The following is a 16871-nucleotide window of genomic DNA, read 5'->3' as shown; positions in this document are numbered from 1 at the left end:
TCATGTCCGCGGTTCGAAGCGACAATACCAATAACGTGATATTTAGCCCCTAAAATGCGAATTTTACCAAGCCAACCATGCCAAAAAACTTAAATTTTAACCCCGGAAAGCAATTTTTTTTATCAGGGAACCACCTGGAAACGCGATTGGGCTAGTTTTAAACTAGTTTCGAGAAGCAACTGGGCAGGATTTGTTGTGAAAACCTGGCGACCATGATCTGAACGCACATGCTGGAGATATACTTCTAATAACAGGAGCGTCTTTACTGATGAGATGTGCATGAAAATCGAATTCGATTTTTTGCACAGCCCTAGCGATGGGAGTCGCCATCTTAGTTTGTGCCATCTCACACCGGTGCGATCGTACGCTACAGGGAGCAGCCCAGACTGATCACACCGGTGCGATCGCACGCTACAGGGAGCAGCCCAGACTGATCACACCGGTGCGATCGTACGCTACAGGGAGCAGCCCAGACTGATCACACCGGTGCGATCGCACGCTACAGGGACCGGACCAGAATGATCACACCGGTGCGATCGCACGCTCCAGGGACCGGCCCAGACTGATCACACCGGTGCGATCGCACGCTACAGGGACCGGCCCAGACTGATCACACCGGTGCGATCGCACGCTACAGGGACCGGACCAGAATGATCACACCGGTGCGATCGCACGCTCCAGGGACCGGACCAGAATGATCACACCGGTGCGATCGCACGCTACAGCGACCGGCCCAGGATGATCACACCGGTGCGATCGCACGCTACAGGGACCGGACCAGAATGATCACACCGGTGCGAACGCACGCTCCAGGGACCGGCCCAGAATGATCACACCGGTGCGAACGCACGCTCCAGGGACCGGACCAGAATGATCACACCGGTGCGATCGCACGCTCCAGGGACCGGACCAGAATGATCACACCGGTGCGATCGCACGCTCCAGGGACCGGCCCAGAATGATCACACCGGTGCGATCGCTCGCTCGCTACAGGGACCGGCCCAGAATGATCACACCGGTGCGATCGCACGCTACAGGGACCGGCCCAGAATGATCACACCGGTGCGATCGCACGCTACAGGGACCGGCCCAGAATGATCACACCGGTGCGATCGCACGCTACAGGGACCGGCCCAGAATGATCACACCGGTGCGATCGCACGCTACAGGGACCGGACCAGAATGATCACACCGGTGCGATCGCACGTTCCAGGGACCGGACCAGAATGATCACACCGGTGCGATCGCACGCTCCAGGGACCGGCCCAGAATGATCACACCGGTGCGATCGCACGCTCCAGGGACCGGCCCAGAATGATCACACCGGTGCAATCGCTCGCTCGCTACAGGGACCGGACCAGAATGATCACACCGGTGCGATCGCACGCTCCAGGGACCGGCCCAGAATGATCACACCGGTGCGATCGCACGCTCCAGGGACCGGCCCAGAATGATCACACCGGTGCGATCGCACGCTCCAGGGACCGGCCCAGAATGATCACACCGGTGCGATCGCACGCTCCAGGGACCGGCCCAGAATGATCACACCGGTGCGATCGCACGCTACAGGGACCGGACCAGAATGATCACACCGGTGCGATCGCACGCTCCAGGGACCGGCCCAGAATGATCACACCGGTGCGATCGCACGCTCCAGGGACCGGCCCAGAATGATCACACCGGTGCGATCGCTCGCTCCAGGGACCGGACCAGAATGATCACACCGGTGCGATCGCACGCTACAGGGACCGGACCAGAATGATCACACCGGTGCGAACGCACGCTCCAGGGACCGGACCAGAATGATCACACCGGTGCGATCGCACGCTCCAGGGACCGGCCCAGAATGATCACACCGGTGCGAACGCACGCTCCAGGGACCGGACCAGAATGATCACACCGGTGCGATCGCACGCTACAGGGATCGGACCAGAATGATCACACCGGTGCGATCGCTCGCTACAGGGACCGGACCAGAATGATCACACCGGTGCGATCGCTCGCTCGCTACAGGGACCGGCCCAGAATGATCACACCGGTGCGATCGCACGCTACAGGGACCGGCCCAGAATGATCACACCGGTGCGATCGCACGCTACAGGGACCGGCCCAGAATGATCACACCGGTGCGATCGCACGCTCCAGGGACCGGCCCAGAATGATCACACCGGTGCGATCGCACGCTCCAGGGACCGGCCCAGACTGATCACACCGGTGCGATCGCACGCTACAGGGACCGGACCAGAATGATCACACCGGTGCGATCGCACGCTCCAGGGACCGGCCCAGAATGATCACACCGGTGCGATCGCACGCTCCAGGGACCGGACCAGAATGATCACACCGGTGCGATCGCACGCTACAGGGACCGGACCAGAATGATCACACCGGTGCGATCGCTCGCTACAGGGACCGGACCAGAATGATCACACCGGTGCGATCGCTCGCTCGCTACAGGGACCGGCCCAGAATGATCACACCGGTGCGATCGCACGCTACAGGGACCGGACCAGAATGATCACACCGGTGCGATCGCACGTTCCAGGGACCGGACCAGAATGATCACACCGGTGCGATCGCACGCTCCAGGGACCGGCCCAGAATGATCACACCGGTGCGATCGCACGCTCCAGGGACCGGCCCAAACTGATCACACCGGTGCGATCGCACGCTCCAGGGACCGGCCCAGAATGATCACACCGGTGCGATCGCGCGCTCCAGGGACCGGACCAGAATGATCACACCGGTGCGATCGCACGCTCCAGGGACCGGCCCAGAATGATCACACCGGTGCGATCGCACGCTCCAGGGACCGGCCCAGAATGATCACACCGGTGCGATCGCACGCTACAGGGACCGGCCCAGAATGATCACACCGGTGCGATCGCACGCTCCAGGGACCGGCCCAGAATGATCACACCGGTGCGATCGCTCGCTCGCTACAGGGACCGGCCCAGAATGATCACACCGGTGCGATCGCACGCTCCTGGGACCGGCCCAGACTGATCACACCGGTGCGATCGCACGCTACAGGGACCGGACCAGAATGATCACAAACTAAGTAAAATTAGCCTGATATTAATAATAATAACTTGATTATTAATTATATAATAATAGTTTATAGTTAAAAACAACAATTTTTGCAATATCTAAGCAGTTTCTTCACATGACATCTCAAATCTGAATATGGCACTGAATTGCCAATGTAGGAAAACTTACAAAAGCACATTTATTTCATGTTTATTTAGTCAAAAAGACACACTGAAAAATAGATTTCAGCCTGGCGGTGGCGGCCATTTTGAATTTCTTAATTTGGAGGCATTTTGGCAAATTTTTGAGCTTCATATACAGCAGATTTGGATTCAGTATTCCCCCTAATATCCCTAGAAATATTGTATGATATAAATAATTTTAAAAAGCCTCCAGCACTTTAAATAAGCACATTTTCGGAAATTCTACCTTTCAAAGAGACAATGACTCAGTAATTCAGCTCAATACTACAAAATCACACTTCATTAATTACTGCATCAGATACAAGCAGAACTATTGATCAAGTTCTGGTGTTGATGTTGAGTGAAAAACCACACTATATATATTCAAACTCTACTGAAACACAATAAAGCTCAGTGTTGTTTGTCTTGCTGTATCAGCTGTAATACTTACACATTTGTTTTCGTAGTTCAGAGAACTTGCGGCGATAGTAAATCAGTCCAGCTACACCAACAGCAACAGCAGCTAGAACAGCAATAACAATCGCTGCTACAGCACCTGGAGACAGATCTGGTTCTGTGAGGATAAACAGAGACATTCAATTAATTGCTGTTCAAAAACCTAACTGTCAGTATTTATCACAGTTTCATATTTATCTCTGTCAGTAATTTAAGTGTATGGGTCAGTGTGAGACTGAAGTATAATTAAAAGGACATTACCAAGGCATGTTATTGAAAACAAATGTTATGTACAGTACACCCTACTTTACTAAAAGCACTTTACTAAATGTATCATTTCTATATCTGTAATTACATAGACAACTACTCTTTCATACTATTATCTGCTTGTTCAACAGTATTAACAAGGATTGTGTGTTGCTGTATTTATTTGGTAAAGTTACAGAAGTTCACAAGCTGTTTCAGCTAGTAACAGGTCTGCTTGAGGAAGAAGTCATGATCTCTTTTAGTTACTGTATGCATCAGTTTACACTCAAGTGTGTTTTACAGGAAGGTTTTGATTTCTCATAATGAGTCCATTGATGTAATATCATCTGTTCATAGCTGATGAACAATCATTATCTCAGAAAGCTTGAGTTACTCACCACTGACAGTAACAGTGAATCTCTTGTATAAGGTCTGTTGGTTGCTGCTGATCTGTAGATAATAGAGTCCAGAGTCTGTGGTTCTGGTGTTTGTGAGGGTCAGAGATCCAGTCACATGATCCAGCTCCAGTCTTCCACTGAATCTCCCATCAGTATCATATAATGGTGAGCTCTTAGCCTCCATATCAGCTTTAGCGATGAGTTTTCCTTCTTCTCCACACCTCCACACTATCAGCTCATCTCCGTGTAGCTGTTTAACATCAGTCTGAAGAGTTACCGGAGCTCCCTCCTTCACCGATTCAAACTTCATTTCTCCTTTAACAGCATCAATAACAGATGGAGACTCTACAAGAATCAGATTTACAGACAAAGATTAACACATTTACCCTGTTACAGGCACTAGAATCTGTTTCACTGTTTATTAGTTGTGCTTGTGGTCACAGCATACAGCACATGCAGATTATATATATATTACATGTACAACAGTATGCAGTTAACTTTGGCTCATAATTCTTATAGCAGCACAGGAATGATCTCCTCACCATTGACAGTGACAGTGAAATCCAAAGTTAAGGGCCCAGTGTTGAGTTCGATCCATAGTTTATAGAGTCCAGAGTGTTTGGTCTTCATGTTGGTGATGGTCAGAGACCCATTCTGGTTCAGCTTCAGTCTGTCTCTAAATCTCTCATTTTCAGGATATTCATGATTCCTTCCATCAGTAATAGCAAAAAGCTGATCTTTAAACCACCACTGTATCTCAGTAAATCCCTGTATTTGAGTCAGATCAGGGTTTAGAGTGACAGAATCTCCCTCCCTCACTGCCTTCACTCTTTCTTCATCAGCACCAAACACACCTGCAGAACAAGCACAAACAGAAACAGATTAAACTGCTGGTGATGACACTGAACAGATGTAACTGTCACAGCAACACTGTCTGTCCATTACCACAGAGTGAGTGGAGAAGAGCAGGCATTTCACTTCATTCCTACTTTCAAGCTTACGCAAGGCATTGTGGGATTGACAGTGGACCAGATAAAGCATTGGGAGCAGCAAAGGGCATTCAAAAGTTGAGAGAAGCTCTTTTAGGCAGTCATCAGCTGAGTTCTTCTGCTGCACGATGTTACTGGGAGTAAGTCGGTGTGGATGTTTTTATATCACTGTATTTCTGAAGGAAACCAAATGTCTTCAGAAAATTATGGATGTCATTTTCATTTCATCTAGCTTTTAATGCCTGATGAAGCAGTGTTTATAAGTGGAGTGATGCTTTGTGTACAGCTGTTACCCGGGAAACCTCCATCTACATCTATACCACTGCAGACAATGAAATTGCATTTATATTTCTACACAAACAGAGTGTAAGGGTGTTTTCACACCTAGTTTATTTGAGCCCTGCAAGCACTCTCGGAGCAGTTCAGCTCGTATATGTGAACAAACAAGTGATCTCAGAGCCACCTAAAAGAACCCAAAAACAAACTATAATCAGACCACCTTCGTTTGTGGTTCGATTTCCTTGTGATTTGCGAAAGCAATGAGGTCCCGGTACGATTTGTATGGACCAACATAGCAGTACTGAATGAGGCTGAACTAAGCAGTTTAGTACTTGTATATTTTTATATAGGTTATATTTTAGGATTGTGTGCTATACCGGTATGAAAGTGACTACTGGTATTATGTCGTGCCCTGATATGTGATACCGTGGATACTGTTACATATTCATTAATTCAAGTTTTGTATTTATATAGTTTTGTTCAATTTGGTACGATTTGCCAATTTTACGACAAAAGATGATAAAGAGTCGAGGCTGAATGTTTTCATCCTCTGTGTGCAACGCCATACAACACAGGAATTAGTAATCAAACACAGAGCATCATAACAGACTAGGGCTGTAGCTATCGAATATTTTAGTAATCGAGTATTCTACCAAAAATTCCATCGAATAATCGGATAAAATGTGTTTTTGCTTAATTAAAGTGCAATATTAATTCTGCAAGAGAAAATAAGACTCCTGGGTCTCTTAAAATGAACAACTAAGTTTTCTTTTTTAGAAAAAAAATTAATTTTATTTTTTAAATGCATAGAATGCAATGCATACATCAAAATAAACATTTAATTATTGCCCATTGTTTCTCTGTCTGTACTTGTACTGTGAACAATGACAATAAAGTTGACAGATGAATTAAGAGCATTTAAGTGTCATTCAGTTGGGGTTTTAAATAAAGCATTTTCTTTTATTTATCTTTTATTTACTGAAAATTAACTTAACTTTTTGGTAAACAAAGGGGATTTGCTATAAAAAATAAAACAGGGAAGAAATGTTGTGTGATTAAACCTTAAAAAAAAATTAGATTTATTTTTTTTTAGTGGTAGGCTATGTACATTCTGCTGAACATAGTCTTTAACCGGACTTTTGTTTTGATGGGTTGTTGTACCTTTACAGTTCTGTACGGAAGTTCTAAGCGGCCATGCATTATATATTTTTTCCTTTTTGTTTTCTCGTTATAACGACTTAATTTTCTCGTTATCTCAACATAACGAAAGTCGTTTTCTCGTTATAACGACTTATTTTTCTCGTTATCTCGACATAAAGTTCGTTTTCTCGTTATAACGACTTATTTTTCTCGTTATCTCGACATAACGAAAGTTTGTTTTCTCGTTATAACGACATGACAGTTTTACTGTTGCTATAGTAACGAACTCAACTTTGACAGGCATCTGATGGACAACCATGCAGGCGCTCTTACTGTAGCCTATATTTCGCCTAGGTAATAACGTCTACAATACTGTATATAAATAAAGGCTGATCAATCACTGTTGATTTTTCCAGAGACAGTACAACGAACGTTTTGTTTTTGTAATTAACATGTTTAAATGGCAACACCGCGAAATTAGAGCTGCTTGGATTAAACTCACTTTTCATTTTCCCTTTATTTGAAATAAAATTATATATAATTTGTAATTTGTAGTAGTCATTATATGATGTGGCAGATATCATGTGTGTTACAAGCTTCTGTTTGAAAAGAGCGTCCATGTATCAGAATACAGTGACGTCAGCCTTGTATTGATAAGCAGTTATTTTATGACACAGAACGCGTTGGTGAAACTCATGCATCTAGCAGGAACTTAATACACAAAATATTCATATTGATTTAAGCATTTAACATTTATGAATTAATTAATGTCAGTAATGAAGACTGCACAAATTATAGCGATCACGAGGAAGGTCCGCGTACAGTAAAGTGGATAGTGTACAACACCCCATCAGTTATATTCAGGTCTATAGTGCCACCTGCTGGCGCAGTTTTGTAACTTCTTAGAGAAAATTAAGTCGTTATAACGAGAAAACGAACTTCGTTATGTCGAGGAAACGAACTTCGTTATGTCGAGGAAACGAACTTCGTTATGTCGAGAAAACAAGAAAATGAAGTCGTTATAACGAGAAAACGAACTTCGTTATGTCGAGATAACGAGAAAATTAAGTCGTTATAACGAGAAAACAAGAAGAAAAAATATTATAATGCATGGCCGCCTAGAACTTCCGTAGTTCTGTGTATGTGACGTGACGCTAGTTTTACTCAAATCAAACGGTCAAATGCTTATGAAGTGACTGTCAGAGCAGTTCTGAAGATGTTGTTCATGTGTTTTCATGTGTTAACGTCCTTATTTAGTGAGACAGCAGACGCTGAAATCACCGCAAGCGTCACGCGCTTCAGTGTGTGTGTGTTAAAGGAAGTCGCGCTTCTGCTCCATTCATTAACACAGACACGCAGAACATGCAGGATTCATATTTAAATAGACTGATCCGGCTTAATATTTACAGATATTAGTCCATATCGTGATTTGATGCAAGTGCAATGACCTATTTTTGATTAATTCATTCAAAATTCAGCTAATCCCGTGCCATTCCGCGTTAAACTTTAAATTCCGTTTTTATGACTGGATTCCACAATTCCCTCCACGTTTTCTGCATCACGGAAATCATTGGGCCCTAGTTGTGTTATACCAGCTTTATCTTGCAATGGACACACGCCACGACGTTCTCTTTACGTTTGCTCGATATGTAAATAATTGCATACAAAATATTAATATGACATTTTAATGAGCTCAACTTGACTGACAGTACACTCTTGAGTGCTCTGTTATCAGTTGTAGAAGTTGTGCTTGTATCAATAACAGAACACTAGATGTGCGATTGATGAATCAGTTATATTGAGTTAACTCTGACAGAAAGGACCATTTCAAATATTTAACTGTTAAATATTAACTGTGTTCAACATTGATAATAATCAGAAACCTTTCTTGAGCAGTAAATCATCATATTAGAATGATTTCTGAAGATCATGTGACACTGAAGTACTGATGAAAATACAGTAACACATCACAGAAATACAGAAGTCTATGTGTTAAAACAATCAAATAGATACTTTAAATGGGCAATGTAGGATTATCCTTGAACACTCCATTTCAGTAAAGAAACCAATACCGCATTCCACAGTTCAGAATGATTCCCCATCGAACCATTAGTGTGTCAAAAAACACAGTCATGGTGCCAAGATGCCTAAAGGAGATGTCACCCCCCTCTTCTCTTCTCGTGCCTGTCTAATCTCATACCAGCGATGTCAGGACAGCAGTAAAAAAATTATCTTTGTTTCCCAAACTTAAAACCAAATGGCCAAGAACCCTGTAGTGACCCCAATGCATAAATCCCCAGCCTTATCAGGAATCAGGAAGGATGCTAAGGCATTCCTTTGGCCCAGGATCACCAAAAACCTTAAACCTAATCTTGCCAAACTTTAATTCTTTTCTTTTCCGTTTGAGAGTTTCGTGTTTCTGAGTTAAGTTTTGTAACGTCGAGTTTCAACTTCAACCAGCCACACAAAACTCTCCATCTTCAGCCAACGGCCAACCACGGGCTTCCCAAGACGTCACTTCAGCGACTACTGAACTTCCAGCCAATCAGCGACAACAAAGGGACACCTTTACACAGGCAATGTATCCTCAGATATTTGTACTGCTGTATTTAATATAATTTTAACCTCACTGAGGAACTCAATGCGAGGGCTAATTAAGTGATAGATGATTGTTCATGTCTATGCAATTTAACGTATTGCTGTGAACTTGGGATTCTATATTTCCATTCTCTTAAACTCATCTTTCCCTAACTTTCGACCTTCCTGCAACTTGTGTGAATGTGTGAGTGCGTGCGTTTATGTGTTAGATTAGTTTATATGTCTTAGATTTATCTAATAAAGCCTTATTCATATTGAAAAGAGAAGTATCTTGTGTTTTGTGCTTACAAGTTAATGTCTTAAACTGCTGATCTTGTTACTGTGCTAATTGATAGTGTTTCACTATAGTTTGGATATTAGTATCCAGGGCAGATTTGATGTTAAACGGCTTGTTCAGTGAATGTCAGGGCGTCTCAGTGATCAGCCGTGAAACAGTGATTCTGTTCAAATTCACTTTAAAATCTTAAACGATTCGCTTTGAGCTAAATTGACCTGTTTCCCTTACAACGTGACAAAAGAACAAACAACCCTAAGAACCGAAAGATTAACTTATCAATTCTCTTTCCGGCTCAATACTGCATTCTTTTACTGTCTATGGTTTTAGCGTATGGGTCTGTCACGTGATCAAGGAACGACTCAACCCAAAAGACTCATGAGATGAACTAATCAATCCTCTTTCTGGCTCGGACTGCATTGGTTTAACGTATGTGTCTGTCACATGATTAAGGAACGAGTCAAAAACCTGATAGACTCGAACTATGAACTAATAAATTCTCTTTCCGGCTCAGACTGCATTGGTTTAGCGTATGGGTCTGTCACGTGATTAAGGAACGACTCGACCCGAAAGTAGGGATGCACCGGTTGACCGGCCATAAATCGGCCGTTTTTTGGTCTTTTTTTGGGCGATTTTTCCGGAAGTGCGCCCGCGTGCACAGACTTCATTGTAATCGTTCGCTTGTCATTTGTGTGGAAGAGTATTTCGAAATCAGTGCGCAGCAGAGTATGTGAGCGGAGCTGAGCGGGAAGAATTTGCGCTCCACGCTCAAAGTATTTCATAATTACTCCGCTCAAGCTCCGCTCTGGGTGTACAATTTTCCGCTCCTCGCTCCCTCCCCCACTCCGTCCTTATACGTCTCGCTCAGTTTTCGCTCCAGGGTATTATTATTATTTTTTTTTTAATAACACCAGTGTCTGATCAGAAGATGCATGTAGTGTAAAACGAATAGGCAGTACTAAGAGAAGAACATCCATACTTTATTGGAATTTTGAACACTGAACAGCCCTAAACCAATAGCTCACTTTTAAACAAAGCAAAATAAAAAAACAACTGTTGAATGAGGCTAAATTAAATAAAGTATCAATTGAAAAACATATTAATTATCAAACGAAAAACATTACATTAAATAAAATAAATCACAAACTAGAATATGAAGTTAAACAAATTGCCAAACGAAAAAATATAGATCTCTTTTAGCCAACTTTTAGCCTATATTAATATTTAGAAATAGGCCTGTGAACAGAAAAAATGCTGGCTGGTTAAACATAGGCTATTTAAAAAAATAAAAATAAAATAATCAAATGAAAAACATTATATTAAATTATCAAACGAAAAAAAATTACATTAAATAAAATAAATCACAAACTAAAATATGAAGTTTAACAAATTGCCAAACGAAAAAATATAGATCTCTTTTAGCCAACTTTTAGCCTATATTAATATTGAGAAATAGGCCTGTGAACAGAAAAAAATGCTGGCTGGTTAAACATAGGCTTTTTTTTTTTAAATAAATTATCAAATGAAAAAAACATTATATAAAATTATCAAACGAAAAACATTACATTAAATAAAATAAATCACAAACTAAAATATGAAGTTAAATTGCCAAACGAAAAAAATAAAGATCTCTTTTAGCCAACTTTTCTATGAACAGAAAAAAATGCTGGCTGGTTGAACATTAGCGAGCGAAGCTAAATCTCCAGTGCTGCGTTAACTTTTAGAAAAACAAGCTTTTGTAGAGTGGCAGGTGCCAAGCACATGCGGTTATTGCTGGACATCAGAACAGCAATAGAAAACACCCTTTCCACGCTGGCCGAGCCGCTGGGAATGCTAAATATGCGTCTTGCAATTTGTGAAAGTTGTGGCAGTACATTAGAATTTTCTTTCCAGAAGCGAAGGACGTCGTCAACTTCGGTGTTCAATCTTGGCATTCCAAGGTATTGCTCGACTTCTCCTCTGACGTCTAGTGTTGTAGAAGACGAACAGGCCACAGTTGCGTATGACTGGAACATTGTCTTGACTTTTTTTGCGCTCGATGGCTCAGGGACACGGTCAGGGACAGTCACAGGGTCAGCGACAAGGGAAAGGGATGTTACTTTTTTATTTACACTGCAGAGAAGTTCTGTTTGATATACTAACAACTCCCGGATCTCAATCTGTTTGCCTTGAACCTACAAGAACAATACAATTAGCTATGATTATTTAGAATAATAATAATGAGTTTTCATACATGTAGGCCTAGCATTATTGTAAGTTAGCATTTATTTTATTTTAATAAACCATGGTTAATTTCTGAATGCTATACCTTTGTGTAATGAATTACTTGCCTTTTCATCTCTTGCAATCCACTCGTTCTTGAAGCGTGGATCTAATAATGCAGCCAGAATAACGTGAGTGTCGTCATAAAACCTTTGATAACGAGTCTCAAAGTTCTCAGCTAGAGTTTCTGCGAATGCGGCTATTTCCAGTGGAGTGTCACTGGAAACATCAAACATCATTGTGTGTATTTCTGCAACTGCCGGTAGGATCATCCCTAGGTTTCCCAGCTCCTTTTGTAAACTGTCTGTCAGTTCAGCAAATGGTGTTAGTACTCTCACTAAGCCTTTAAGGAGGAGGACATCATTGCATGTGATTTTCCCATCATCTGTGATCGACGTCAGCCTGTTTTGCCACAGCGTGTCCTTCTCAAACATTTTCAGCACCGACTCGATCATCCGCAACTGACTGTTCCATCTGGTTGCGCATGCAGTTGTGGGACGAACGCCTAATTTGTCGATTTCCTCTGTGTTCAGTGTGCTTTTTCTGACTGTTCTGACTATTTTCCCAACCTTGTTGATTATTGAATTGATTGCATTGTGCTTCGCAATTGCGTCTTTAATTGCAAGTTGGAGTAAGTGGATCGGACATCTTAGGTGAAGATTTGATTTGGTGACGTAGTTCTCTACCATCATGTTCAATTGGATGGCCAGCTGGTCTGCATGGAGCTGCAGGAGTGCAACATCTGGAGCATCACCCTCACCATCTGTCTCCCTGTCCCCGAGATCTTGGTCCAGCTGATCCCCGAATTCGCTAAAACCAGGCAGATTGAAGGCTTTTACCATATTGCTGGCGCTATCAGTTACTACTCTGATAACACCACGCTGAATATTCCAGCGTCTCAGGACCTCCTCATATTTTTCAGAAATGTGCCTCGCTGTGTGGTGTCCCTGAATGTGTTCACAACTCAGCAGAACAGTGTGGCCTTGAAAGTTTTCATCTACAAAACTTCCCACGATACCCAGAAAACTGTGACCTCGTCGGCTCGTCCAAATATCAAGGGCCACTGAGAGTCCACTGCAGTTCTTTAGCAGAACGCGCAATTTGTTCTCCAACTCTAATAAAGCATGTGGCATGAGTGTGTCACGGACCGTGCTATAGCAAGGTGGGGTGTAGCCAGGCTGTGCAATGTTCGCAAAATAGCGCATCCCTTCTCTTTCTCCTTTGGTGAGTGGCTCATAGTCCATGTAAATCATTTTAAAGAAAGCCTGGTCTAGTTCACTCTTCCTCTCCTGTGAAATATTTACTTTTGTCGCTCTTTGTTGAAAGAAACCTTTAAATTTACTGCTCTGTGTCTCTTTACATGTTTCCTGTGATTTTTTCTCTGCAAAAAAATGTAAATTGAACATAAATATGGCGCTAAAATTAAATATAAATAATAAGTAGCCTAAATGCCAATACAATATTTACAAATGTATTAATTCTGCATTGGTGGTTTAGGTTGTTCAAGCTGAATAATACCGACCTTCAGATTTTTTTTCCACGTGCGAGCGAAAAACTTTATCGTGTTTCCTTGACACGTGCCTTTTAAGATTCCACAATGAATCTTTTGACGTTGCAATCACCTCCCCGCACTCACGTTCTCCTTTGTCATCACTACCTTTTATAATACATTTATATTTTTTTTCCCCTTCTTCACGGTAATATTTCAGAAACTCCATTTTTCTGTCTGTCTTTACCTGTGCTTGCTTACTGCTTATTACCAACTTATAAATTCGTCCATCATATAATGGAGATGCATGGGTGGAAATCGCGAGGGGGTCGGTAAAAATATAATTAAAATCATGTGATAAATTAATTACATGATATATACTTTATATAAATGTTTGTGAAAGTACTAATAAAACAATACAAATGCAAACAAATGCAAAATATGATTAGAAACATTTTGAGTCCCCCTCCTTCTCCTGACAATGGTTTGGTCCTGGGACTCCTGGCTCGTGATTGGTAATTGAGCGATAGTGGAGCGTTTCGGAGCGGGAGAAAATCACAACGCTCCAACATTTAAAAAATCCGCTCCTCGCACCTGGCTAAATCACACAGCTCCGCTCCTAGCTCCGCTCCCACTCCGCACCGCTCACATACTCTGGTGCGCAGGACACGGGCAGGCGTTCAGCACTGGAAGTGCAGAGCTTCATGTCTGAGGCACAGATAGCAGGAAGTGATCAGCCGTTGGTGTACTGGCGCACAAATAAGAGCCCCTTTCCTGCTCGCACTGAAGCTGCGCGAGCTTACTGTTACCGGTCCGACCCCTGAACACGAGTAGACCGTGAAGAGAGGTTCAGATCAACTTCTCACGTGTTGACTTTCAAACTTTCATATATTTTAGATTCATTGCACACCAACTGAAATATTTCAGGTCTTTTATTGTTTTAATACTGATGATTTTGGCATACAGCTCATGAAAGCCCAAAATTCCTATCTCAAAAAATTAGCATATTTCATCCGACCAATAAAAGAAAAGTGTTTTTAATACAAAAAAAGTCAAACTTCAAATAATTATGTTCAGTTATGCACTCAATACTTGGTCGGGAATCCTTTTGCAGAAATGACTGCTTCAATGCGGCGTAGCATGGAGGCAATCAGCCTGTGGCACTGCTGAGGTGTTATGGAGGCCCAGGATGCTTCGATAGCGGCCTTAAGCTCATCCAGAGTGTTGGGTCTTGCATCTCTCAACTTTCTCTTCACAATATCCCACAGATTCTCTATGGCTTTCAGGTCAGGAGAGTTGAGCACAGTAATACCATGGTCAGTAAACCATTTACCAGTGGTTTTGGCACTGTGAGCAGGTGCCAGGTCGTGCTGAAAAACGAAATCTTCATCTCCATAAAGCTTTTCAGCAGATGGAAGCATGAAGTGCTCCAAAATCTCCTGATAGCTAGCTGCATTGACCCTGCCCTTGATAAAACACAGTGGACCAACACCAGCAGCTGACATGGCACCCTAGACCATCACTGACTGTGGGTACTTGACACTGGACTTCAGGCATTTTGGCATTTCCTTCTCCCCAGTCTTCCTCCAGACTCTGGCACCTTGATTTCTGAATGACATGCAAAATTTGCTTTCATCCGAAAAAAGTACTTTGGACCACTGAGCAACAGTCCAGTGTTGCTTCTCTGTAGCTCATTTCCTGCACACGCCTGTGCACGGTGGCTCTGGATGTTTCTACTCCAGGTCCCCCAAGGTCTGGAATCGCTCCTTCTCCACAATCTTCCTCAGGGTCCGGTCACCTCTTCTTGTTGTGCAGCGTTTTTTGCCACACTTTTTCCTTCCCACAGACTTCCCACTGAGGTGCCTTGATACAGCACTCTGGGAACAGCCTATTCGTTCAGGAATTTCTTTCTGTGTCTTACCCTCTCGCTTGAGGGTGTCAATGATGGCCTTCTGGACAGCAGTCAGGTCGGCAGTCTTACCCATGATTGCGGTTTTGAGTAATGAACCAGGCTGGGAGTTTTTAAAAGCCTCAGGAATCTTTTGCAGGTGTTTAGAGTTAATTAGTTGATTCAGATGATTAGGTTAATAGCTCGTTTAGAGAACCTTTTCATGATATGCTAATTTTTTGAGATAGGAATTTTGGGTTTTCATGAGCTGTATACCAAAATCATCAGTATTAAAACAATAAAAGACCTGAAATATTTCAGTTGGTGTACAATCAATCTAAAATATATTAAAGTTTAATTTTTTTTCATTACATTATGGAAAATAATGAACTTTTATCACAACATGTTAATTTTTTGAGAAGGACCTGTACTGATTAATTAACACATCTTCCTTAGTAGTTAACAGTAGTGAGTTAAGTGTTAATGAAAAATCTGTTATAAACCTACTTAGTTCTTCAATAATTCCTTATTAGTTATGCAGTAAGTAAGAAACAGTATTCTAAAGTGTTACCCACATTTGAGTCAAAAATGATTTTCAAGTGCACCCCAATGCAGTATATGATTAAAGACAAAAATAAAGTTTATAAAGACATTTTGACATTTTTTAACTATATTGTCCATTTTATGTACTAAATGTATAATTTTGGGGGCAAATAAATAAATAAAGACATTACAGGTCCCGTTCTTCGTGATCCCATGTTTTAAACTTTAGTTAGTGTGTAATGTTGTTGTTAGAGTATAAATAATATCTGTAAAATTCTAAAGCTCAAAGTTCAATGCCAAGCGAGATATTTGATTTAACAGAATTCGCCTACAAAAAACGACCCGTTTGGACTACAGCCCTCTAGTTCCTGCAGTAATGACGTCACTAAAACAGTTAAACTAACCTCCGCACACATGAATTCACAAACAGGGCGTGGTCTTGTTGCGCTCTGACAGAGAAGAAGGAAGAGCTGAGTTTGTGTTTGCCATGTTGTTGAAACGCTGTTCTTTTCATCTTGGAGTCAAATCATCTTCCCAGGGATGCTGTACTTGGAGATTAATGGTTACAATTTATGTTTAACTTGGTTCCCGAAAATTATAATCCACATGTAAAACTATGTGCAGCACATTTTGCTGAGGACAGCTTCCTCAATCTAAATCAGTTTAATGCCGGATTCGCACAAAGATTATTCTTGAAAGATGGAGCAGTTCCCTCTTTGTGGGTGTATTTTATTATTTAAGTTGGTGCGTTTAACAGTTTCTGTAACTTATTACACAAAGGGCAACACTGTTTAGCTTTGTTAACTAGATGTTAGGGCTGTGCAAAAAAACAAAAGCGATTTTCATGCCCATCTCGTCAGTAAAAATGCTCCTGTGATTATAAGTACATCTCCAGCACATACTCCTGCCCACTTGCTTCTCAAAACTAGCCCAATCACATTACCAGAAGGGCAGCGCGCGCTCAGCTGCTGTCGAATCACAACACAGGAACCGCTGGCCCAATCAGAACCCGTTACGTATTTCTGAAGGAGGGACTTCATAGAACAAGGAAGTCATCAGCCCGTTTTTATGACAAATACTGAAAAATACTGTTTTTT

The 16871-nt window shown here is 42.5% G+C and overlaps 2 protein-coding genes across 2 annotated transcripts; both read right to left on the bottom strand.

Annotated features, from left to right (window-relative positions):
- Window positions 1-3646: 3646 nt before the first annotated feature.
- Window positions 3647-5353, bottom strand: LOC113078435 (uncharacterized). The gene is made up of 4 exons (XM_026250760.1): window positions 5302-5353; window positions 4855-5166; window positions 4313-4657; window positions 3647-3786 (listed from the first exon to the last, which is right to left on the bottom strand). The coding sequence occupies exons 1-4, from the start codon at window positions 5351-5353 to the stop codon at window positions 3647-3649; spliced, it is 849 nt and encodes a 282-aa protein (XP_026106545.1).
- Window positions 5354-11286: 5933 nt separating this feature from the next.
- LOC113078434 (uncharacterized) lies at window positions 11287-12100 on the bottom strand. Its single transcript, XM_026250759.1, has 2 exons — window positions 11923-12100; window positions 11287-11766 (listed from the first exon to the last, which is right to left on the bottom strand). The coding sequence occupies exons 1-2, from the start codon at window positions 12091-12093 to the stop codon at window positions 11287-11289; spliced, it is 651 nt and encodes a 216-aa protein (XP_026106544.1). The 5' UTR covers window positions 12094-12100.
- Window positions 12101-16871: the final 4771 nt, after the last annotated feature.

Source organism: Carassius auratus, unplaced genomic scaffold (genome assembly GCF_003368295.1).
Source record: "Carassius auratus strain Wakin unplaced genomic scaffold, ASM336829v1 scaf_tig00025698, whole genome shotgun sequence".
NCBI classification, from domain to species: domain Eukaryota; kingdom Metazoa; phylum Chordata; class Actinopteri; order Cypriniformes; family Cyprinidae; genus Carassius; species Carassius auratus.
The sequence above is the reverse complement of the archived record's forward strand: the minus strand, read 5'-3'. Positions and strand labels throughout refer to the sequence as shown.